Genomic DNA, 27,932 nt, shown 5'->3' on the forward strand with positions numbered 1-27,932 from the left:
ATTTATGACGTTCTTGAAAGGAGTGAGCGATGTATGAAAAATATATAAGTGCAGTTAAAAAAATGATAAAAATATGTTTTCGCTAAAAATCCTATTTTTTTAAATCTCAGGAAGGCCTGTTGACGACAGTCAGCAGTCCGGCTTCTCCTGTGGAGTTTTACGCGGTTTCCTCCCAGCAATGAGCAAATGTTGAGAAGTTCCTGATTGGGGCCTACACTAGATTATCCCTCGTGGTCCCATCACAGATTTAATAATAATAATAATAATAATAATAATAACTAACTAACTAACCATCACGCCGCTTCCCCGCAGGGGTAGGCAAAGAGAATATAGCGCCACACCACTCTGTCCTTGCAAACATTCTTCGCCTCTTCCACGTTCATGCATCTCCTCATACATACCCGCCGATTGTTACGACTCCTAACCTGATCACTTTCAAGTATTTGGCAAACCTGATCGTGCCATGTTTTTCTCGGTCTTCCTCTGCTTCTTTTCCCATTAACATTCGCCTCATAAATTTGTTTTACCGTTCTTTCCTCACTCATTCGTTCTACGTGTTCAAACCATCTCGACACACCTTTCTTAATTTTATCGATAATGCTTATCTCAGCTTTGCATTCCTTCCTTATTTCACTATTCGCACATCTATCATACATCGTTTTGTCGCACATTCTTCTGAGAGATCGCATTTCGACTAATATAATAACAATAATAACTCTTTATTCCAGCTTGACTAAGTGGTGGGTGCAATACTTAGTCAGCCATATATGTTTTACAACATTTTTTTATACAATGAAATTAAAAATAATAAACAAATAAGAATGTGAAAGAAAAAAAATATATATGTAATAAAATACCTAGGTACCTACATACCTATACATACATATATTAAGTACATACATATAGTACCTACATAAAACAGAACTACCACCAGATGTCGCATGCGTCGCACTGAATAAAACAAAAGACATCAGATAGAAAAAATAAAATATTCTGAACTGTCAGAATCAGATAGATAGACAGAAAAATATTATAAAGATAAATTAAGAATAAACTTAAATTATAAACTTTAATTACAAAGCAACACATTGTTCATTTTATTATTATACACCCACTTTACATATTATTTACACACAATTTACCAAAGAAAATTATTACCACGTTATATACATATAATAATAATAAATTTGGAGAGATGTAGATGAACATTAGCTCGCTGGCAAACGCAGCACTGTGCTCCAGTGCCGCCACATGTCCAGCCCCCATCTGTTCTCCAAAACCACAACTTAAATAAATAATTTTTTTGTTAGAAGAAAAACAAATCCTCCTTAATGATCTATAAACCTTGTACATTTATAAGCAAGGTAAATAATAATTGCAATTCCCATATAAAATTAAAAAAAAAACGTATGTACTTGAGACGGGCATTTCTAGCAGTATAATATACATGTCCGCCTCCGTAGTGTAATGGTCAGCACGCTCGGCTACCGTTCCGGAGGTCCTGGGTTCGATTCCCAAGGGGTCTAAAATAAATATTAGTGATTTTTTCACTGTCATATTTATTCAATATTACCCTGGACTGGTTCCTTTAAGCGGAGGGCTGATCACCTTTCCTTCATGTGTAAACGATCAAGATAACACTGCGTTTATATGACGCAGTGCCCTATGCACCATTGGGGTGCGGATAAGGGTTTTATTATTATTATTATAATATACATACATAATATACATTCGTTTGATAATGCCCTAACAAGGCGAAACAATTGTCACAATATAATTTTTTTATGTGTTTTTGTTAATAAACTACAACTTAGTAGACTCAAAAATGTGTGTTTGATTTAAAATTAATACATAAAGTTTAATATAGATTGGCTTACCGTCAAAATAATGCAGAAAAAGATTAACCCTTATCACTCGAGAGGTGCCGCTACAGCGCCACATAAAATATTAATGCCACTCGTTAGGCGCCCCAGGGGCGCCATGAACAATAGTCATACATTTTATTGTTTACAAAATCCAAGGGTGCATGGACAGGTTTCATGTTTACTTTTTCCTTCATATATTTGTTCTTCTCCGTCTTATTCCTCATTGCTGAGGGTTGTGACCCTTGCAGAAGGAACGACACCTCTCCAGTTATCCCTTGACTGCGCTGCACGTAGCGCTCCAACCACTGAGGTGCCTGCTGCTGCCTTAATTTGATCGGTCCATCGTGTGGGGATCTTCCTCTCCCTCTCTTTCCCTCCAGGCTACCGATCACAACGAGTCGTTCCAGGCTATCCTCGTTGCCACGCGCAACGTGTCCAAAGAACTGGAGAATCCGTCGGGTACAGATATTGGCCAGAGTCAAGCCATCCAAGCGTAGTTCCTGGCGAATGGACTCATTGGTGCGTCTAGCTGTCCAGCAAATATGTATGTATGCTTATATTTGTAAAGATAGATACGCATACATATTTGCTACCTTTCCAAAAAAACTGATTTTCTAAGAATATCTAAGTTTTTTTCTCATATTTTTGCTAAAAAATCCTCGAGTTGCTGGAGACCTATATGATTTTTTTCTTGAGTGATAAGGGTTAATTACATACTATGACAAGTTTAAACATACTTTATTCAATTATTGACAAACCTTGACCATAAAGAGTGCCCCTCACTGAACAATTATTATTGTACATGTATTATCATTATTACTATGGACGCCACACACGGAATTTAATTAACTCCATCGTAATTATATATATTCAGGGACATCAAAACCAGTGTTTGATGTCCCTGAATTTGAGCGACATGTGAATGTAATATTCGTGCGATGGCTATGAGTGTCTTTTTTTCTTCGTAATATATTGTTACGCTATTTATTGTAACTGCAGATAGTTGGTAGAATTCCATATCGAATTGTTAAGTAATATATCCAAAATTGAACACGGTTATAGGATTGAATTCTACTTTTATTGGAGAGGAATGGAAACTGTTCTTTCTTGGGAAGAACTAAGTGATAGAACATGATCTGAGAGGTGTATAAATTTTTCAGTTAATAATAAATGAATAAAATTAATCCCTAAAAACAATATAACAGATACAACAATACAATAGATGCAATGGATTTAATATCTTATATAATATCAATCAAGATTAGTCACATAGCTCATTTATATTATATTTGTCTTGTCACATTTTCTTTGAAAAAAAAACAGTTACTCATTAGTCACATGTCAATTGGTTGAAAAAATAAAAGTCTTGAAGCAAAGTCTAAGCCATCTTCACTTCGTAGTTAAATCATTAACTTCTGTATGGAATCGTCAGGCCCCATTTCTGTAAATATCATTGCCGATAGGCTAAGCTAATAAGTTTATCGAATAAATTAGCAAATTCGATACTAAGTTTTGTTTACAGTCCGGTATTTTTTACTTGCGAAAACGCAATATACATTACCATATGCACAGAAAATCACCTGATGAGTTTCGTGAACAGAATTTTAAAAAAAAATCACTAAAAAAATACGGTGTGATGTAACGTGTGGTATGTTGTGTGATACAAGTTTCACTATTATATATATATATATATATATATATATATATATATATATATATATATATATATATATATATATATATATATATATGTATATATATATATATATACATATATATATATATATATATATATATATATATATATATATATATATATATATATATATATATATATATATATATATATATATATATATATATATATATATATATATATATATATATATATATATATATATATATATATATATATATATATATATATATATATATATATATATATATATATATATATATATATATATATATATATATATATATATATATATATATATATATATATATATATATATATATATATATAAGTGTTTCATTTACGATTGCATGATTTTTGGACACCGCGTGCAATAAGTATACATATCGCTCATTCCTTTCAAAAACGTCATAAATAAAAAAAACGTGATATTTCAGGAGAACGTTTTTAGAGTTTAAAAATATAACACAATGCATTAAAAATAAATATCAAGCCACTTATGTAACTTTTTACTGTGCAACAAATCTTTTTAGGTACAATCTGAAGGTTTTTTTCCCCATTTGAAAAATATTTAGTATATTTAAAAAAATAATTAAACAATACATTTTCTTCAAAATGCAAAAACAACACTTTCTGCCCTGTAGTGGGTAAATATTAAGTTAAAAATATGCCTCTTTTGCTGGGATATACTACATTTTCTGGGCATTCCGAAAACATGCACAACTAAAAAATGACGATTTTTGATTTATGACGTTCTTGAAAGGAGTGAGCGATATATATTAGAATAATAATGGTTTCCAGCATGGATACCTATTCAATTCTTCAGAATTCTATAGAAGACAATTGACTCCGTAATCTGTGGTACGTGGTTTTGTTTCAATACCAACTTCATAAATTGAAACGACACAGTAAGACGGACAAACAACTTAAAATTACAAGTAATTTCATACAGTTATTACACCATGCTTTTCGTTCGAAGTCATTCTGATTGATGTCATATTCACTTATGATTTTTTTTAACAAAAGTGTTAATAATATTAGTATATAACCACTCACCGAGATTTTTATGTCTACAGGTTTCGAGACGTACCCGTCTCTTCGTCAGGACAATCACTACTACAGCATGCAAACAATACCACCCTTCACCACCATAGCACCATTTACAATGTGTTAAACATTTTATGTAGTTTTGCAAAGTAAATGCTTTAAATATTGATAATATTGAGCGTGTCATATTCTTTTGAAAAAACATCACGCCGCTTTCCACAGGGGTTAGCAGAGAGAATAGAACGCCACACCACTCTATCTTTGCAAACAATCTTCGCCTCTTCCACATTCATGCATCTCCTCATACTTATCCGCTGATTATTCCGACTCCTGACCTCACTACTTTCAAGTATTTGAAACACCGGATCGTGTCATGTTTTCCTCGGTATTCCTCTGCTTTTTGTCATGTTTTTCCAGCTACATTCACCTCATAAATTTGTTTATTGTTCTTTCTTCACTCATTATTATTTTTATCATTAATTGATTCGGCAGTCACTTTGTGGTAAAATCTATCCATTTTTAATTAATGTTTTACTTACCACTTTTTACCAAATATTTAGTAAATACCACTATCTACCAAATAGTGGTATTTACTAAGTAAAACATTAATCAAAAATTATTTTTATCAATTAATTACAATTATTATCTATTAACGATATTGTTTATTACGTTTTTATTCCTCTTTTTAAAACCTTATCTGAACACAGTTGCTGCATAGGGCACCACATCGGATAAATGCGATGTTTACTTCATCGCTAATGCTGACTTTGTAACTTGAGCTCCTTCAGATTTCTTCACTCTTTATTTTTAACATTTTTACATGCTACACTTATCATGAGGATGATGAAGAGAAACGGTGCAAGGACGCAGCCTTGTCTGACTCCGGTAGAGACGTCGGCAATTAATTCGTCGGCAGTTCTCGTCAGAACTTCGCGACGCGGATCTGACTTGGGAGGATGCAAGGGAGCTGGCAGCCGACAGAAAAGCCTGGAGACAGTTTGTGGACTCCATATGCTCCACCTAGGGAGCGGATATGGTTATTATTATTACACTTATCATTGATGAAATTATTTGTTAAATTCATAGTGTTTAATAATTATCCATATACGGTATTATTTGTTAAATTCATAGTGTTTAATAATTATCCATATACGGTATTATTTGTTAAATTCATAGTGTTTAATAATTATCCATATACGGTATTATTTGTTAAATTCATAGTGTTTAATAATTATCCATATACGGTATTATTTGTTAAATTCATAGTGTTTAATAATTATCCATATACGGTATTATTTGTTAAATTCATAGTGTTTAATAATTATCCATATACGGTATTATTTGTTAAATTCATAGTGTTTAATAATTATCCATATACGGTATTATTTGTTAAATTCATAGTGTTTAATAATTATCCATATACGGTATTATTTGTTAAATTCATAGTGTTTAATAATTATCCATATACGGTATTATTTGTTAAATTCATAGTGTTTAATAATTATCCATATACGGTATTATTTGTTAAATTCATAGTGTTTAATAATTATCCATATACGGTATTATTTGTTAAATTCATAGTGTTTAATAATTATCCATATACGGTATTATTTGTTAAATTCATAGTGTTTAATAATTATCCATATACGGTATTATTTGTTAAATTCATAGTGTTTAATAATTATCCATATACGGTATTATTTGTTAAATTCATAGTGTTTAATAATTATCCATATACGGTATTATTTGTTAAATTCATAGTGTTTAATAATTATCCATATACGGTATTATTTGTTAAATTCATAGTGTTTAATAATTATCCATATACGGTATTATTTGTTAAATTCATAGTGTTTAATAATTATCCATATACGGTATTATTTGTTAAATTCATAGTGTTTAATAATTATCCATATACGGTATTATTTGTTAAATTCATAGTGTTTAATAATTATCCATATACGGTATTATTTGTTAAATTCATAGTGTTTAATAATTATCCATATACGGTATTATTTGTTAAATTCATAGTGTTTAATAATTATCCATATACGGTATTATTTGTTAAATTCATAGTGTTTAATAATTATCCATATACGGTATTATTTGTTAAATTCATAGTGTTTAATAATTATCCATATACGGTATTATTTGTTAAATTCATAGTGTTTAATAATTATCCATATACGGTATTATTTGTTAAATTCATAGTGTTTAATAATTATCCATATACGGTATTATTTGTTAAATTCATAGTGTTTAATAATTATCCATATACGGTATTATTTGTTAAATTCATAGTGTTTAATAATTATCCATATACGGTATTATTTGTTAAATTCATAGTGTTTAATAATTATCCATATACGGTATTATTTGTTAAATTCATAGTGTTTAATAATTATCCATATACGGTATTATTTGTTAAATTCATAGTGTTTAATAATTATCCATATACGGTATTATTTGTTAAATTCATAGTGTTTAATAATTATCCATATACGGTATTATTTGTTAAATTCATAGTGTTTAATAATTATCCATATACGGTATTATTTGTTAAATTCATAGTGTTTAATAATTATCCATATACGGTATTATTTGTTAAAATGTTACAATTATGAATATACTATATTATTTATTACGACATTGTTTGCAATTCCTATTATACGATATTTTTTGATACTGTATGGGTTATTAAGCGTTACAATTATCCATAAACGGTATTATTTTATATCGTATCGTTTATTACGTGTTACAATTATCCATATACGATATTATTATTAATTATTACATCATCGTTTATTTAAACTACTACTACTACAACTACCATCACGCCGTTTCCCCGCAGGGGTAGGCAGAGAGGATGGAACGCCACACTCTTCTGTCCTGACATACACTCCTCGCCTCCTTCACATCCATACATCTAGTCATACATGCCTTCCGATTACGCAGACTTTTGACACCGCCAGATTTTAGGTTCTGATTGATCTGATCGTGCCAAGTCTTTATCGGTCGTCCACGTTCTGTTTTCCCTCTCACATTCGCCACATGTCCATACCACCGCAAAGAGCTCTTCCTAATCTTTTCAATTATTCCTCGCTCAGCCTTACATTCCTTTCTTATATCATCGTTTTTAATTCTGTCATACAATGATTTTCCACACATTCGTCTGAGGGAGCGCATTTCAGCAGCGTTCACTGTGCGTTTATTTAAACGATACTATCGTTTATTTAAACGATATTACTTATTTCTTGAATATTTTTCGCAAACACTTTCTGGCCCATTTTATAAACTTGATAAAATTAAACAACTTTGTTTTAACCACTTTTTTCATTATTAGTACACTTTAACCTACCGGTTTCAACAAGAACCTTGTCATCACCAGGGTTTGTTAAATTCTAAAACATTAAAATACTCATAATAATTACATTCCCTTACCAAAAACAAAAACAATAAAAAAGCGGTTAAAACAAAGTTGTTTAATTTTATAAAGATATTACTTATCCCAGTATCGGTTATTAAGTGTTACAATTATCTATATACGATATTATTTGTCCCAGTATCGGTTATTAAGTGTTACAATTATCCATATATGTGCGATGATATTTATCACAGTATCGTTTATTAAGTGTTACAATTATCTATAAACGATATTATGTCGCCTACTCCTTTCAAGAACGTCATAAATCAAAAAACTTGATTTTTCAGGAGAACGTTTTTAAAGTTTAAAATATAATACAATGTATTAAAAATAAATATCAAGCCACTTATTGAACTTTTTACTGCGCAACGGATCTTTTTAGGTAAAACCTGAAGGTTTTTTCTCCATTTGAAAAATATTTAGTATATTTAAAAAATAATTAAAACATACCTTTTCTTCAAAATGCAAAAACAACACCTTCTGTTCTGTAGCGAGTAAATATTGTGTTAAAAATATGCCACTTTTGCTGGGATATAGTACATATCATTCCGAAAACCATGCACAACTGAAAATTTACGATTTTTGATTTATGACGTTCTTGAAAGGAGTGAGCGATGTGTTACCGTATCGGCTATTAAGTGTTACAATTACCTATAAACGATATTATGAGTAACCATATCGGCTATTAAGTGTTACAATTATCTATAAACGATATTATGTGTTAACGTATCGGCTATTAAGTGTCACGATTATCTATAAAAGTTATTATGAGTTACCGTATCGGCTATTAAGTGTTACAATTATCCATATACGACATATTTTGGCGGTGCTTGATTAGAACAGGTGTGTTACTGGCAATGTTTATTTTCTGTCCGAAGGGCAATGCCATCTAAATATATTAAAGACACTAACTTGTCTCAGTTTAATCTTGGATATGTCTCGTCAATCGGGCTATGTACCCTTTATCAAATTGATACAACGCCAAAATACATATATCCATCGATTTATCTTTAGGTCTGACGTTGACGAGGCGAGGCTGCTCAAAATCGATTCAAAATAATACTTAAGAGGGAGTATTCGGTTGTTTGCGAGTACAACCGATTCAGTAAGCGTGCTGCATCGCTAGAAGCCGGTCGTCGTTTCTGCGCACGAATTAAATACATCGCTCACTCCTTTCAACAACGTCATATATAAAAAAAACTTGATTTTTCAGGAGATCGTTTTTAAAGTTTGAAAATATAATGTAATGTAAGAAAAATAAATATCAAGCCACTTATTAAACTTTTTACTGTGCAACGGATATTTTTAGGTAAAATCTGAATGTTTTTTCTCCATTTGAAAAATATTTAGTCAATTTAAAAAAATAATTAAACAATACATTTTCTTCAAAATGCAAAAACAACACTTTTTGTCCTGTAGGGGGTAAATATTGAGTTAAAAATATGCCGCTTTTGCTGGGATGAAGTACATTTTCTGGGCATTCAGAAAACATGCACAACTGAAAATTGACGATTTTTTATATATAACATTGTTGAAAGGATTGAGCGACATATCGCTGGTTGAATATTTGACCAGTCCGGGAGTATGACCTTACATGTACGGCTATACCAAACTTTCCTCAATTCTTATTGCCGTACATGTACGGCCGCGCTTGCAATTAAAGCCCGGTGACTTTTATATCTAAAATGGCACTTGTACTGCCATCTGTGGTTGTATTTAAACAATATTTTCTTGAATAAAAATATATTTTTTATTGTAAACATTTTTTTATTCAAGAAAATATCTAGCATCGACTATGATATAAAATTATAAAAAGTTAGAAAAAAAGCAAAACAACTCTCTTCCCAGTTTTGTCCGCAGAAACTCATTCCCGGACAGGTTAAAGGTCACAACGCAAAAAAAATAGAAAATAATTACTGTTTTAACTTGCGGCTATTTGCCTTTGCACATTAGTAAAATATCATGTACAAAATTTGCTACAGCCGTTAATAACCAATAACCTAGTTTTGTCATGGGTGAACGGTGCATGACAATTTTTTTTCTGTATATGTAATGTATATGTATATGTATGTGTGTGTATATATATATATATATATATATATATATATATATATATATATATATATATATATATATATATATATATATATATACATATATATATATATTTTTTTAAATCCCTTACCGCACCCCAATGGTGCATAGGGCACTGCGTCATATAAACGCAGTGTTATCTTGATCGTTTACACATGAAGGAAAGGTGATCAGCCCTCCGCTTCAGGTAATATTGAATAAATGGGTCCAGGGTAGTATTAAATAAATATGACAGTGAAAAAATTACTTATATTTATTTTACCCCCCTTGGGAATCGAACCCGGGACCTCCAGAATGGTAGCCGAGCGTGCTGACCATTACACTACGGAGGCGGACAAAAAATCCTTTAACCACCCTCATTAATTCCTCTCCTTTCCTTCTCCTTCCTGCTAAATCTATTATTTTATACCATACCCTTTTTTTAAATCTCTGAATGTTTTTAATAGTTTTATAACATAAATGTGGAATCGTTTAATTGGCTTTTTTTTAACGTAACTATTTTTTGTTAATGTAATGTAATATTTATTATTGTAAATGTAACTATTGTTTATTTTATCTTTTTTTATATGTAAGCTGTACAATTATCGAATAAATAAAATAAATAAATAAATAAAGGAAGAAAAAAAATAGCTTACATCTTTGACATCGTCACAATAGCACTAATACCAGATTATTTAAAAAAAATCATATGATAATACAATTATTTATCAATAGTTTAATATTTTATTGTATGTCCTTCAAATTGCGCGCATCACTTGTATTTATTTTTCAGTTTTCAGTTGACACAGACACTTATCATTTTCTTGGCCTAGTTTTTCAAAATTACATAACTCTTGACGAAGACGCACAACGATTAAACGGTCTTAGCGACAATTTGATAAATAATTGCGTTTGTTTAATAATTATTTCCACACAGCCCGCCGCTCAAAATCCCACATGCAACTGAACTGAAAAGATTTTACGAGTATGTTCACTTATATATCGCTCACTCCTTTCAAGAACGTCATAAATCAAAAAACTTGATTTTTCAGGAGAAAGTTTTTAATGTTTAAAAATATAATACAATGTATTAAAAATAAATATCAAGCCACTTATTGAACTTTTTACTGTGCAACAGATCTTTTTAGATAAAACCTGAAGGTTTTTTCTCCATTTGAAAAATATTTAGTATATTTAAAAAAAATATTAAACAATACCTTTTCTTCAAAATGCAAAAACAACACTTTCTGCCCTGTAGCGGATAAATACAAAGTTAAAAATATGCCTCCTTTGCTGGGATATAGTACATTTTCTGGGCATTCCAAAAACATGCACAACTGAAAATTGACGATATTTATGACGTTCTTGAAAGGAGTGAGCGATATGTGTCGCCTACTTTCAAAATCCGCCAGATCCAATTTCATAAGATTTTCAAATATGTATCTATCGGAATGCCAATTGTGGGTTTTATTGTTTAAAATAATTATATACTTGAAAACTAACTAACTAACTAACTAACCATCACGCCGCTTCCCCGCAGGGGTAGGCAGAGAGAATAGAGCGCCACACCACTCTGTCCTTGCAAACATTCTTCGCCTCTTCCACGTTCATGCATCTCCTCATACATACCCCCCGATTATTACGACTCCTAACCTGACCACTTTCAAGTATTTGGCATACCTGATCGTACTTGAAAACCCTGCTAAAAAATATTTAAAAACAGCGTTTTATTTCAAATTCCGCTATGTTCATGGATACTTCTACGTTTTCGGTTGACCTGATGATGGAATGGTTAATCCGAAACCGGTAGTCACGAAGTAGTGTTTTTGAGTGGTATTACACAGTGTGAATGATGAATGATAAGGAAAATTTTAATTATACTAATTTTTACAGTGAAATGATTCGCGTATTATATATATGTACTACTAAAGGCGTTAATGCAATAGTGAACAAAATTGAAATACCTACTTTAATTTGTTTAAAACACAGCAGTAATAATTATTACTTTAATGATTTAAAAACGAAAAATAAACTTGAATAAACATATCCCCAGATTAATTGCGTTATTTTGAATAGAATTACATATGTGTCGCCTACTTTCAAAGTCCACCAGATCCAATTTTATTAGATTTTAGATTTTATAATAAATACTGTATCGGAATGCCGATTGGGGGTTTTATTGTTTAAAATCATTATGTACTTGAAAACCCTGCTAAAAATACTTAAAAACAGCGTTGTATTTCAAATTCCGCTATATTTATGGAACTTGCCTTCTGACCCATATCGGCCAATCAGAGAGCGGGTAGGTCAAAAATTAAGATGATGTCATTATCGGTTTGTGTCTTGTGTTTTTTTTAAATACTGAATAACTTTCTTTACAAATAGGAAACTTCTCTATTTCATTATATTTTATCTAAACATAGACAAATCTTTTAAACATAAATGTTACCCGGAGAATTTTTATTTTTTTGTAAAAATCTACTTACATGGATCTGGCGGATTTTGAAAGTAGGCGACACTTATAATGTACACAATACACAAACCACTTCATGACAGTCTAGGTATGTAAATAACGATAAAGTGTTTTAAAACTTTTTCATTATTAATATTTTTAATACATATATATATATAATGGAGAGTGAATGATGGGAACATGCACTGGGGTAGGCAGATAGGATGAAACGCCACACTCTTCTGTCCCGACATACACTCCTCGCTTCCTTCACATCCATACATCTAGTCATACATGTCCTCAGATTACGCAGACTTTTGACACCACCAGATTTTAGGTTCTGATTGATCCGATCGTGCCAAGTCTCTTTCGGCCGTCCTCGTTCTGTTCTCCCGCCACTTATATTTTCTTAGTCATTCTCTCGTTATCCGTTCACTCCACATGTCCATACCACCTTAAAGAACTCTTTTAATCTTTTCAATTATCCCTTGTTTTCCAGGTTTTCCTCGGTCTTCCTCTGCTTCTGGGAAAACCTGGCATAATCAGGTACGTCAAATACTTGAAAGCGGCCGGGTCAGGAGTCGCAATAATCGTCGGGTATGTATGAGGAGATGCACGAATGTAGAAGAGGCGAAGAATGTTTGCAGAGATAGAGTGGTGTGGCGTTCGATTCTCTCTGCCTACCCCTGCGGGAAGCGGTGATGGTTAGTTAGTTAGTTATTATCCCTTGTCCAGCCTTACATTCCTTTTTTCTATCTTCGTTTCATATAATTTCTTAAAAATATATATAAAATACACAGGTCCCTGTATATTATATGGGAGATATTTTTAAGACGTCTTTTTAGCGGGTTCATCATTATCAAAAAAAATCATACACTCGGCCGTAAAAGGGTTAAGTAGAAATATCGCTCACTCCTTTCAAGAACGTCATAAATTAAAAAAAACTCGATTTTTCAAGAGGACGTTTTTAAGGTTTAAAAATATAATACAATGTATTAACAATAAATATCAAGCCACTTATTGAACTTTTTACTGTGCAGCAGATATTTTTCGGTAAAACCTGAAGGTTTTTTCTCCGTTTAAAAAATATTTAGTATAGTTAAAAAAATAATTAAACAATACCTTTTCTTATAAATGCAAAAACAACACTTTCTGCCCTGTAGCGGATAAATATTAAGTTTTAAATATGCCGCTTTTGCTGGGATATAGTACATTTCCTGGGCATTCCGAAAACATGCACAGCTGAAAATTGACGATTTTTGATTTATAACGTTCTTGAAAGCAGTGAGCGATATGTAATTTTAGAGAACAATAAACTAAACATGGCGCTGTGAATAATAATGAATAATGATATATTATTTTTGGTTTTAAAGCCGTCATTACCTCGAGGAAGGCCTCCGCACTAACACACGGTTCATAGACCGCTAGCAAGAACACATCGGAAATCACATATAAGTATGTGACTTAGTTTTTATTAACCTTCAAATGTTTGCGCGTAGTCGATTCGATCGCAATCTGGAATCGGTCGATTCGATCGCAATCTGGAAACGGTCGATTCGCCTTCATATGGATGTGATGGGCAGAGGAGAAGTTCTCTGCTTCGATTCATAGTGCTGTACCACGATTTTAGTCATTGGTTTTAGCCAGCGGGTATGTATGAGGAGATGCATGAACGAGGAAGAGGCGAAGAATGTTTTCAAGGACAGAGTGGTGTGGCGCTCTATTCTCTCTGCCTACCCCTGCGGGGAAGCGGCGTGATGGTTAGTTAGTTAGTTAGTTAGTTTTTCTCGTTTAATTTGTAGAAGTTCATATTATACTAGTATTTTAAATATTAAAATCAAAACACTGATTTGAATGTACTAAGTTCCATATATTCTTCAAACCCTTATCCGCACCCCGATGGTGCATACGGCACTGCATCATATAAACGCAGTGTTATCTTGATCGTTAACACATGAAAGAAAGGTGATCAGCCCTCCGCTTTAGGTACCTGTCCAGGGTAGTATTGAATAAATATCAGAGAAAAATAGTAATTAATATGTATAAGTATCGTACATACACTTATCTTTTAATAATAAGAGACGGATAACGGAAAAACACATCCAAGGATCTATTAAAAGGAAGAAGAAGAAGAATTTATAAAATAGTTTCCACATAGGGGACTTGAAGTCTTTATAAGCATTTTATAAGCGCCCTTGAGGTAGTATTTTACGAAAATGGCGCTATTTAAATTATCAAAATTATTATTAAAAATTTTAGAAATATTGTTTTTGTTGGTTTAGTTTTCTTTTGTTTTAAAATACTTTATTATTTATTATTCTTGCCCGCCTCCGTAGTGTAATGGTCAGCACGCTCGGCTGCCGTACTGGAAGTCCTGGGTTCGATTCTCAGGGGGGTCAAATAAATATAAGTGATTTTTTCACTCTAATATTTATTCAATATTACCCTGGACTGGTACCTAGAGCGGAGGGTTGATCGCCTTTCTTTCGTGTATTGACGATCAAGATAACTCTGCGTTTTTATGATGCAGTGCCCTATACACCATCGGTTGCGGATAAGGATTTGAAGAAAAACATAATATATACACAAAAAATAAAATTAAAATTCAAATAATAATTCGTGTATTAACGATCAAGATAACACTGCGTTTATGATGATGCAGTGCCTTATACACCATTGGGGTGCGGATAAGGGTTTGAAGAATATATTCAGTAGTACGCTCAAATCAGTGTTTTAATATTTTAATATTTAAGATACGAGTATGATATGATCTTCAATTAAACGCAAAACCAATAAATAAAATCGTGGTACAACACTATGAATCGAAACAGAGAACATATCGCTCACTCCTTTCAAGAACGTCATAAATCAAAAATCATCAATTTTCAGTTGTACATGTTTTCAGAATGCCCAGAAAATGAACTTTATCCCAGCAAAAGCGGCATATTTTTAACTTAATGTTTATCCGCTACAGGGCAGAAAGTGTTGTTTTTGCATTTTGAAGAAAAGGTATTGTTTAATTATTTTTTTAAATATACTAAATATTTTTCAAATGGAGAAAAAACCTTCAGGTTTTACCTAAAAAGATCTGTTGCACAGTAAAAAGTTCAATAAGTGGCTTGATATTTATTTTTAATACATTGTATTATATTTTTGAACTTTAAAAACGTTCTCCTGAAAAATCAAGTATTTTGATTTATGACGTTCTTGAAAGGAGTGGGCGATATAAGTTTAAAAGTTTCATTGCATTAAAATGCAAAATATTAGTTTTTTTGTTTATTTTTTTCTATGCAAATATTTGATCACACCTCTTATGAGAGCTCTCTCAAAGATGAACAAACTGGTTCTGGTTAAATCTATTAAAAAAAGAACCTGCTATCGAATTATGTTTATATTGCCATAAATATTATGATTTATGCTTTACTGTCCGCCTCCGTAGTGTAATGGTCAGTGCGTTTGGCTGTCAAAATAAATATAAGTAAACTTTATAATATAAAACTGCTTTGCTTTTAACCACTTTTTTATTGGTACATTTTTTCTCCAACCGGTTTCGACAAGAACCTTGTCATCATCAGTGTTTAACAGTACATGTAAAACCCTGATGATGACAAGGTTCTTGTCGAAACCGGTAGGAGAAAAAAGTACCAATAAAAAGTTGTTAAAAACAAAGTTGTTTTATTTTACAAAGTTTGTAAAATGTGCTACAAAGTTTCTAAAAACCTCCTCCCTTAGTTTTTCCCTCTACCTTCTTCCTTGAACTCCCTTTTTCCTTTGCCCTCCTTATTATCATCTTTTGTAATTGTTTTTTTATATGTTAATTTGTAATTTTTAAAACATCTGCGAAAACCATTCATGAAAAAAAATTATATGTAATTTTTCACTATTATTTTTATTCAATATTGCACTGTACTGGTACCTGAAACGCAGGGTTAATCAACTTTCCTTCGTGTATTTAATGATCAAATAGATAGTAGATGAAAAGGTGTCGAGTTGTGGTCCCGTGTTTAGTGTCGCCGACTCGTGAGTCAGAGTTTCTGGGTTCGAACCCACTTCACCACAATTTGATACGTATTTCTAATAATGAGCCGCTTGGGTTCACAGAAATACTATAAAATTGAAGTATTTTTGTAAATAATAAAAACACAAATATTTCTCTTCGAAAAAAAAACTATTAATTTAATACGTATACATAATGGATAGTGGAAGTGGGTGACTCAAAAATACATTGCATCGTTCGGCCATATCGTATTTGATTATGGGTCATAAAAAATATATTTTTACAGTTTAAGTAAAATGTGACCTCGGTAAGGGAAAACTCAGTGATGGCACATTATTGTAATTTGTAATCACGTATATGGTGTATATATATATATATATATATATATACACATGTATATAAATATACATATATATATATATATATATATATATATATATATATATATATATATATATATATATATATATATATATATATATATATATTTATATATATATATATATATATATATATATATATATATATATATATATATATATATATATATATAATTTATATATATTTATATAAACACTTACATATTTTGTATTATTTATTGATTCGGCATTAACTTTGTGGAATGACATGATTATTTTTATTAAAATTAAACACTTGAATAATCCACTTTATCGAGTTTTATTTTTATTTACGACTAGTTTCGAAAACGACGATTGTTTTCATCTTCTGGTACAAATTAAAACTAATTGTTTTAATTTGTACCAGAAAATGAAAACAACTGTCGTTTTCGAAACTAGTCGTAAATAAAAATAAAACTCGATAAAGTGGATTATTCAAGTGTTTAATTTTAATAAAATATATATTTTGAATTTGTAAAACCATTATTTTTCCTAAAATACGCCGATAATAGGATCTCTTACCATAGTTGTCAACGTTTACTATAATATTCATAGCCGCACTCAATATTAATGGTCAAAAAAAGTCGTTTGATATTTGTGTTATGGGTTCGGGAATTCCCAAATAAAAAAGAAATAAACAGATGTGCTCTCATCTCGGGTCACGTGGTTTAGGCTTCAGTTTTCTAAGCAGAGAATCTAGATTTTCAATCGCTTATCTGTGCACTGCAATTATCGAATGAGATAAAAAGGGGATATATCGCTTACTCCTTTCAAAAACGTCATAAATCAAAAATCGACAATTTTCAATTGTGCATGTTTTCAGAATGCCCAGCAAAAGAGGCATATTTTTAACTTAATATTTACCCGCTACAGGGCAGAAAGTGTTTTTTTGCATTTTGAAGAAAAGGTATTATCTTAATTATATTTTAAATATACTTAATATTTTTCAAATGTAGAAAAAACCTTCAGGTTTTACCTAAAAATATCTGTCACACAGTAAAAAGTTCAATAGTGGCATGATATTTATTTTCAATACATTGTATCATATTTTTAAACTTTAAAAACGTTATCCTGAAAAATCAAGTTTTTTGATTTATGACGTTCTTGAAAGGAGTGAGCGATATGTTTTAATGGTGATAACTGCTATTTATACTTTTATGAAACCGTATTTTTTTTAAGGTGATGCAAATTTTTATTAAATTATTTCAAGACTTCAATGAGATGAATGCATTTTTTTACTATTTTTAATAATTAATAAAATAATCGTAAACCACTTTTGTAGTCGGCGCATTAGAATGCCGTTGCTCCCCGTAGGAACAGGTTCTCATGGATAAAAATATACAATGCACTGCCAATACTGAAAGAAAAAAAACCCTTTAGTGTATACGCAGAACCACGAAACTATAAAAAGTGTGCCCGGCCCGCAGTCTGACCCAAAACAAAACATAAAAGATGTTTTTTTAGAGGTATACAAATCCAAATTTCCCGTAATAAATTGATGGTGGCGCCTGCCGTATGGCATGTTGCGCCATCTTGTTGAAACCGATTGTTGCGCGGTATTATCGATAATCCTGAAATCATCCGGAGCATGTGTCTGTATGTTCCCGATAGTTACCTAAGACAGCGTCGGCATAGATTGTTTCGCATTCCTATACACAGGACCAACTTGCCGATGGTTATGCCTGTAGGAAGAGCTACCGCTATGTTGAACAATATCACATTGGATATTGATCTGTTCCATGTGTCCGAAGGAGTTTTGCGTAGCGGGATTCTTCTACAAATTTAACAAGAGTCTTCTTCCTTACTTTTTATTTTTTTTTTAATGCATACGCCTTAAATGTTAGTTTGTAATGTATATACTAATTATTGAATAAATTGAATTGAATTGTATTGAAACCACAGCTCTGTGACATCAGTGCCATTCAACTGAGGTACGAAGAAGTCAGTAATCATGTTTCTGTAGCGCTCTTCTTTGACCGTAACAAGAATGTTACGGTCAAAGAAGAGCGCTACAGAATCATTGGCCCATATTTTTTTAAAGACGATGCCGGCCTTCTGGCCTTCTGGTCTTTAAAAAAATATGGGCCAATGATTCCACCTGCCCATAAAGCACACCAAACAGTGACTTTTAATGTATGTTAAGGCGTCTCGACAAAGGCTTTCGGGTTTTCGACACTCCGAATTCGGCAATTCTGCTTACTGAAATAGCCATTCAATAAAAAATCTGCCTCATCCGTGAACAAATTTTTGCTTTGAAAAAGAGGATTAAGCTGAATATTGTTTTCGACTCATTCACCGAAACTACGAAGCGCAGAATGTTCATTCAGTCTATTCATGGTGAAATGGCAAAACGTACTGACTACAAATCCGATGTCAACTGTCAAATTGACAGTCTGTAGAAATAATGTTGCCAGATTAAAAACCAAACCTCTAAAAAAAGACTCTATAAGCGGTAACTATTAATGATAATCAATTATATTTTTTGCACGACGAATGTACGTCATATACTAGGAATTTTCAAAGTTGATCGATGCAAAAGTTGAATTCTTACGAAGGAATTTTCAACCTTTTTTTTTAAATACAATTAAATCAACACCAATGCCAAAGCTGCAGGGTACGTAGGTATATTTAAGTTTACAGTTATGTAAGTTTAAATTGGATTATCGTTTTTTTTTTCTTTTATTTATTAACTAACACTTCTTACAAGTAAACAAGGCTGCAGTCATCTCAGGATGCTTGAAAATTCTATGCGGAAAAACCCTGATATGAATATCGACAGCAAAATTACAATATCTCTCACTCCTTTCAACAACGTCACATATCGAAAAAACTTCGTATCATGACATATTCGATCCCATATGTGTTGATGGGTAACACACACGTTTTACATATCGCTCTCTCCTTCCAACAACGTCATATATCAAAAATCTTCGATTTTCAGTTGTATATGTTTTCGGAATGCCCAGAAAATGTACTATATCCCAGCAACAGCGGCATATTTTTAACTAAATATTTACCATTTTTAATTAATGTTTTACTAAGTAAATACCACTATTTCTTAAAATCTACTGTGACATTAACAATATGACAATGACTAAAGCCTCCCCCCTTTTGTCTATGTTCCTTCTGATAAGAAATAAAAAAAATTAAAATTAAATTAATAAATAAAAATAAGAAACAGCTCCTACCCCCTCTTCAACCTTCAACGTCCCAAGGACCCAACTCTAAAATTTAGAATTAGCTTCACATACGGTGTTTGAAAATGATGCGGAATGCATCGAAACACGTGTCACAGTAGATTTCAAGAAATAGTGGTATTTACTAAGTAAAACATTAATTAAAAATGGATAGATTTTACCACAAAGTGACTGCCGAATCAATTTATAAATATTTACCCGCTACAGGGCAGAAAGTGTTGTTTTTGCATTTTGAAGAAAAGGTATTGTTCAATTATTTTTTTAAATACTTATACTAAATATTTTTAAATATTTTTCAAATGGAGAAAAAAAACATTCAGGTATTTCCTAAAAAGATCTGTTGCACAGTAAAAAGTTCAATATGTGGCTTGATATTTATTTTTAATACATTTTATTATATTTTTAAACTTTAAAAATGATCTCCTGAGAAAATAAGTTTTTTGATACATGACGTTGTCAAAGGAGTGAGCGATATGTAACGATGGGTCGCACACAAGTTTTATATATGTATTTTAATTTTGCTGCCGATGTTCATATCAGGGTTCGTCCATATGGATATTTTTATGTAATTATTGATTTTTTAATCAGACACGATTTCTATTATCAAACATATCTGATATAATGTTACCGGAAGTGCAAACTAAATGATAATAGGAAATTTTGTCACTTAGTGAAGGTCGCACAAGGCTTATTAGATATTTTGGATGTGGGTACATGAATTACATCATCACGCGGCTTTGATAACGTTTGTGTATAGTTATTAGGCATTATCTATTATGATTTTAATAGTTCCTATCTTGTAAAAATAATAATAATAATAACTGCTAAAATGGTTCGTGTAGGTACCTACTTATGTAAAGAGTTGGGGTTCTGTTCCAAAATAGAATATTCTCAAACGTAAGAAATTTTTATTGTCAATTATGTAGAAATTATGTGTCTATCTTTTATATAAATAAAAATGTAAACGTTCGTTTGTTCAAAGTCTTTCTTCTTCTCTTTCTCTTGCACTCATTTGCACTCAATGGTGCATAGGGCACTCGAATACGCGCGTGTTTATAAAAACAAGACAAATATAAATTTGCCGTGTTTTTTTACCTGTGACACGGAAATATCGAACCCGGGACCTCCAGAACGGTAGCCGAGCGTGCTGACCATTACACTACGGAGGGGGACATCGTGAGAATTATCCATTCTAAGGTCTACTATGTGTACTAATTTTGAAGACTATAATTTAACAAAACCAAACGGTCAATACCTATTGTAAAAGAGATAAAGAGACCTTATTAGTTAGGTACCTAACATAATTGATGGCACACCATTGTCATACACATATTTACGGAAGATTTTCAATAATTAACTTTTAATTTCAAGTAATTATCCGGTTTTATTTAATTGAAGCACAATAATGAGACGTGTTGGTTACTGCTGGTCATGTACGGGTGAAATTATATGTTTTGAGCACGTGTAATATGGCCCCGCGTGGTATGTGCAATGAAATGCTTAACGAAATAGACATCAATAATCGCTCACTCCTTTCAAGAACGTCATAAATCAAAAATCGTCAATTTTCAGTCGTGCATGTTTTCGGAATGCCCAGAAAATGTACTATATCCCCAGCAAAAGAGGCATATTTTTAACTTAAGATTTACCTGCTACAGGGCAGAAAATGTTGTTTTCGCAATTTGAAGAAAACGTATTGTTCAACTATTTTTTTTAACTATACTAAATATTTTTTAAATGGAGAAAAAACCTTTAAAAAGATCTGTTGCACAGTAAAAAGTTCAATAAGTGGCTTGATATTTATTTTTAACACATTGTATTATATTTTTAAACTTTAAAAACATTCTCCTGAAAAATCTAGTTTTTTATTTATTTATGACGTTCTTGAAAGGAGTGAGCGAAATGTTTCTTTAAATACAACATTTTGAGTGTATCCAAATACTTGTTCACAAAATCTGGATTATCTCCAATTACAGGAATTATTTTAAAATTATTTTTTGACATCTCATCAAAGATGAAGGAGAAAATGGAAGTCTGGGCATTTACGGGGCTGACGACCGTCATAGGCTGGTTGAAGTGATCATTTTACACACGTGTAACATTCACCAATTCTACCCATTATTGACAACCACACTACTCAAATTCTTGGAAGTGCTATATATATTAACCAATTTAGAAACCTTGTTCTTGAATCACTAGAACTTCACCAGAGACATCTATTGGTGAGTAAAGAAGCTTTTTACTAAGCAGAAACTCTTTTATTAGTATGTGAGGTCCGAATCCTGGATTATAATCACACACATGAGAAACGCCAGAAAATACCATTATAATACCATTAATATTTGGACACACTCAAAATGTTGCAACGTTTACTTGCGTTACATAATAACTTTTTACTTACTAACAATATCTGAATAATACTGGGAATATATATTTTTTTAATGACGTACTTTTTTAAATGTCCATAATTGGGTGACTGTCAAACAATGGAGCAGTTACCCCATGTTTTTTGCATCGGTGCCAGGTTTTGTACGCCTATTCGGGTAATTTATGTGCTGTGATATTTCCAAGAAAACTAATTTTATGTTGTTGTACGAGTATGTTGGTGATTGGCATGAAATACTCGTAGGTAATAACCGTCGATTATATTACATGGTTCCGCGATACGGTTAAACATTTCACTGATTTTTTTCTCTTTTATTATCCAAGTATTTTTTCTCTTTTATTATCCATTATTTGTAAACATTTTGTTTTTTTTTTTATCGTTTTACAAACACTTTAGAGATTAGCGATAACTTTGTTGTTTTATATTTTTATGTAATATTAGCAACGGTTATAATTCATGTAGCTTACATATTCTAGGTAAAGATATATATATATATATATATATATATATATATATATATATATATATATATATATATATATATATATATATATATATATATATATATATATATATATATATATATATATATATATATATATATATATATATATATATATATATATATATATATATATATATATATATATATATATATATATATATATATATATATATATATATATATATATATATATATATATATATATATATATATATATATATATATATATATATATATATATATATATATATATATGTTTTTAGTTAATGTTTTACTTAGTAAATACAACTATTTCTTAAAATCCACTGTGACACCTTCAAACACCGTATGAGTTAGAAAATGATTCGGAATGCATCGAAACACGTGTCACAGTAGATTTAAAGAAATAGTGGTATTTACTAAGTAAAACATTAATTTAAAATGGATAGATTTTACCACAAACTGACTGCCGAATCAATTAATGAAATGAAATCTTTCTTGATGATGTTTTGCATTTATTTACGTACAAATATTATTTTTAATTTATTAATATATGTACATATTTTTGTAACCTACTGAGTTTGATATTTCATAAATTAGACGATCTCATTCTAATGAAGTAGAACCGATATTATCATTTTTTATCGTGAATATAAATCAGATGAATAATTGTCCCATGTGACGTAGAGATAAATCGCAAATGATACGTCTCGTGAAAATGTCAAAACATGCTTTTAAAAAGTAAATTACCCGCATTACGGTAGCACAGTTGTGATACGTGTCCTTTGTTGCAGATATGCACGTGAATGCGTCGACGTAATGCACCGATGGCTGAATCCGACGGCGAGATATGCAGCCCATTCTTCCAGTCGACCGAAGCTTCCGAACTTGACCTTCGAGCGAGCCGCGAAAATGTGCCAGCCAATGCCGGGCCCAAATCGGCGGAAACGTTGGCGAATCGTGTCGAAAATTACGTAACGATAAACGAAGGAGACGTTTACATAACCGCTAACAACTGTTGTCAACGTGTGCTAAGAGTTAACACAATTGTCAAGTGTGAAACTGCCTTAGAAAGCTTTAAAGATAATACGAAAGTGCTATGTAATAACTGTTGTGAACGAAATTCAGGAGAGGATTTTAGCGTTCCGACTGAAAATAAAGAAAAAAATACTGATATCAAAATACAGTGTGTTAGTAAATATTTTGATGGTGTCTTCAAATCAAATGATGCATTCAAAAACCCTGTAGAAGTTTCTGATGATGAACAAGAAAACAAGACATCGAAAGCTGAACGAGACTATGATGATTCCCATAGAATTAAATTAGAGGACTCTGAATTATCAGCCGAAGAAGACGGCGATAGAGAATTTCGTCTTTCTCAAATGGATTGTTCTCAATGCGAAATACTAGTAGATAATTTCTTCAACATGTCGCCTCGTGCGATGCCAGACTCCCCTCACAGGATCATGGAAGAACAGTTCAAGAACAATCCTTGGGTGATGCTCATCGCGACGATATTCCTCACCAAAACGACTGGGCTAGCCGCGAAACCGCTGATGAAGAAGTTTTTCAAGGATTTCCCGGATCCATACGCAGTGATCGACACAAACCCTTCGCTTCTAGAGGTTTACTTCGAGACTTTGGGTATGAGGAAGCGAGCTGCAATGATTTGGAAGATGTCATACCAATTTGTGTCAGCCAAGTGGAGGAGAGCGAGCGATTTATTTGGTATCGGAAAGTACGGCGAAGATGCTTACAGACTGTTTTGCTTGGGACATACTGATGTTGATCCAACGGATAGATATTTGAAACTCTACGTGGATTGGCTGATGACACAGACTGATCACCAGAAAGAATGGGGTATATCGGACTGTGAAGGCATTATCTGTGACCCTGTCTCCAAATACTACGCCATTACTCTAAGATAAATAAAATCTAACAGAGAGAATAGAACGCCAAACCAATCTGTCTTCCGACTCCTGACCTGAGCACGCCCAAGTATTTGAAATACTTGATCATGCCAAGTCTTTCTCCGTCTTTCTCTGCTTCTATTAACATTCAACCAACTACATTCGTAAATTTTCTTCAAATTTTTTTTCTTCTTTTTTTACTATTTTTCTTCACTCATTCGATTTGCATGCCCGAACCATATCGACACACATTTCTTAATTTTATCGATAGTGCTTATCTTAGCCATGATTTCTTTCCTTATACCACCATCTGTCATGTGAAGAAATCGGGAATTTTCAGAGGGGTGGATGAAAATCGTGCTGATCAGCACGCTCGACTGCCGTTCTGGAGTTCCCTGGTTCGATTCCCAGGGGAGGGTCAAATAAATATAAGCGTTTTTTTCACTCTAATATTTATTCAATATTATCCTGAACTGGTACCTGAAGCGGAGGGCTGTTCACCTTTCCTTCATGTATGAACGATCAAGATAACAATGCCTTATATGATGCAGTGTCCTATGCACCTTTTGGGTGCGAATAAGGGTTAAAAGAAGAATATAGTACTTTAGTATCACAATATTTTTTTTTTAATCTGGGTTTCTCCACTAAGGAACTATTTATATTGACATCTAAATGTAGACGAAGAGTTGGTGTGCGAATAAGGGTTTGAAGAAGAAGAAGAAGGATGAAAATATCTCGGGCCGTATGTTGACAACCACTGATGTGTACGAACCATCTTTTCTTCCTAGCATTTATTTTTATTACATTATAAATTAAGTCTCCAAACAGTTTATTAGTTATGCATTTAAATCAAACATTTAATATACCGTCTATTGTGTGGCCATGTTGTTTGTGGTGTACGATATATGCAACTCTTTATTGATTCATTATTGTATTGTATTGTATTGTATATTGTTATATTGCATTCATCCTTAATAAATCTTGTTTTTCCATGTCATTTTTTAATTATTTACAATTAACAATGATTGTACCTTTCAAACAAGTCAATAAAACATGTCGCTCACTCCTTTCAAGAACGTCATAAATAAAAAAAAACTTGATTTATCAGGAGAACGTTTTTAAAGTTTAAAAATATAATTATCAAGCCACTTATTGAACTTTTTACTGTGCAACAGATCGGCTGTCCAAATTTAAAACACAGTAAGCGACATTTTTTTGCAGTACGTTTTTTTTGTACTAAAAAAAACGTACTACAAAAAAAAATGTCCCTTACTGTGTTTTAAATTTGGACAGCCGAGATCTTTTTAGGTAAAATTGACGATTTTTGATTTATGACGTTCTTGAAAGGAGTGAGCGATATATAAAAAACAGAATTTTTCAGGAGATCGTGTTTAAAGTTATAAGTAAATAAATATAAAGCCACTTATTGAACTTTGTGCTTTATTTGAACTTTACTGTGCAACAGATCTTTTTAGGTAAAACCTGAATGTTTTGTCTCCATTTGAAAAATATTTAGTATAAAAAAAAAAAATAAACAATAGTTTTTTTTTTAAAGTGCAATAACAACACTTTCTGCCCTGTAGCGGGTAAATGTTATGTTAAAAATATGCCGCTTTTGCTGTGATATAGTACATTTTCTGGACATTCTGAAAACATGCACAACTGAAAATTGACGATTTTTGATATTTGACGTTGTTGAAAGAAGTGAGCGATGTGTGTTGTATCGTACTGGGTAAAAACATACGTATTTTATTTGGCATTTTCAAACGAATGTCATTCGTTTGAAAATGCTATAACTAGGCGAAACAATTGTCACAATATTAATTTTTGTTTTTAACAATAAAATATTGTACAACTTAGTAGACTCAAAAAATCTGTGTTTGATTTTACAATTAATACATAAAAATAATACGGTATCATTTCGGCTGTCCAAACTTAAAACACAGTAAGGGAAATTTTTTGTAGTACGTATTTTTTGCATTTTTGGACTAAGTAGAATCTACTTAGTCCAAAAATGCAAAAATAACTACTACAAAAAAAGTCCCTTACTGTGTTTTGAGTTTGGACAGCCGATTTAAGTTTTGTACTGACATTTCTTGGTGGAACTCCATTTTATATAATGACCAGCAACCGGGTTTCGTCGTAACCGACATCATCAGACTGGTCTGATGATGTCGGTTACAACGAAACCCGGGTGCTGGTCAAATAAAATTAATGTGGAAAAAATTACATAGTTGTTATTTTATTATATTAAATACGATACTACTACTACTACTACTACTACTACTCCCATCACGCCGTTTCCCCGCAGGGGTAGGCAGAGAGGATGGAACGCCACACTCTTCTGTCCTGACATACACTCCTTGCCTCCTTCACATCCATACATCTAGTCATACATGCCCTCCGATTACGCAGACTTTTGACACCGTTAAATTTTAGGTTCTGATTGATCTGATCGTACCAAGTCTTTTTCGGTCGTCGTCGTTCTGTTTTCCCTCTCACATTCGCCACATATATTTTCTTAGTCATTCTCTCGTTATCCATTCGCTCCACATGTCCATACCACCGCAAAGAACTCCTAATCTTTTCAATTATTCCTCGTTCAGCCTTACATTGCTTTCTTATATCTTCGTTTTTAATTCTGTCATTCAATGGTTTTTCCACAGATTCGTCTGAGGGAGCGCATTTCAACAGCGTTCACTCTGCTTTCATCCTTCCTTTGCCAGTTCCATGTTTCGCTTCCATGCATTAGTGTCGGTACTAGCACGCCGTTGTGAACCGCTAAATACGATACCATAACAATAAAATATAATTTATTTTCAACATTTTGAGTGTGTCCAAATACTTGTTCACAAAATCTGGATTATCTCCAATTACAGGAGTTATTTTCATATTATTTTTTGACATCTCATCAAAGATGAAGAAGAATATGGAAGTCTGGGCTTTTATGGGGCTGACGACCATCACATTTTACATCTCACCAATAGATGTCTCTAATGAAGT

The 27,932-nt window shown here is 31.9% G+C and overlaps 2 protein-coding genes across 6 annotated transcripts in view; one reads left to right on the forward strand and one right to left on the reverse strand.

Annotated features, from left to right (window-relative positions):
• LOC148305120 (uncharacterized) overlaps positions 1–25,926 on the forward strand; it is a 62,020-nt gene extending 36,094 nt beyond the window's left edge. The window contains exons 2-3 of one of the 5 annotated variants that reach the window (XM_088267224.1): positions 13,057–13,154; positions 23,814–25,926. In XM_088267224.1, the coding sequence (XP_088123350.1) occupies positions 23,826–24,947 (1,122 nt within the window). In that variant the 5' untranslated portion in view covers positions 13,057–13,154; positions 23,814–23,825 and the 3' untranslated portion in view covers positions 24,948–25,926. Of the gene's footprint in view, positions 1–5,610; positions 5,645–13,056; positions 13,155–21,186; positions 21,347–23,813 lie in introns of those variants that run through there. The other 4 variants (XM_088267219.1, XM_088267222.1, XM_088267220.1 and 1 more) reach the window with 4 other exon arrangements.
• LOC148305121 (calcium release-activated calcium channel protein 1-like) overlaps positions 1–27,932 on the reverse strand; it is a 70,115-nt gene that overhangs the window by 34,103 nt on the left and 8,080 nt on the right. The window lies entirely within an intron of this gene.

The sequence above is a fragment of the Brachycentrus maculatus genome, unplaced genomic scaffold (genome assembly GCF_059751285.1).
Source record: "Brachycentrus maculatus isolate JH-2025_06_01 unplaced genomic scaffold, ASM5975128v1 h1tg000285l, whole genome shotgun sequence".
Classification (NCBI taxonomy): Eukaryota; Metazoa; Arthropoda; class Insecta; order Trichoptera; family Brachycentridae; genus Brachycentrus; species Brachycentrus maculatus.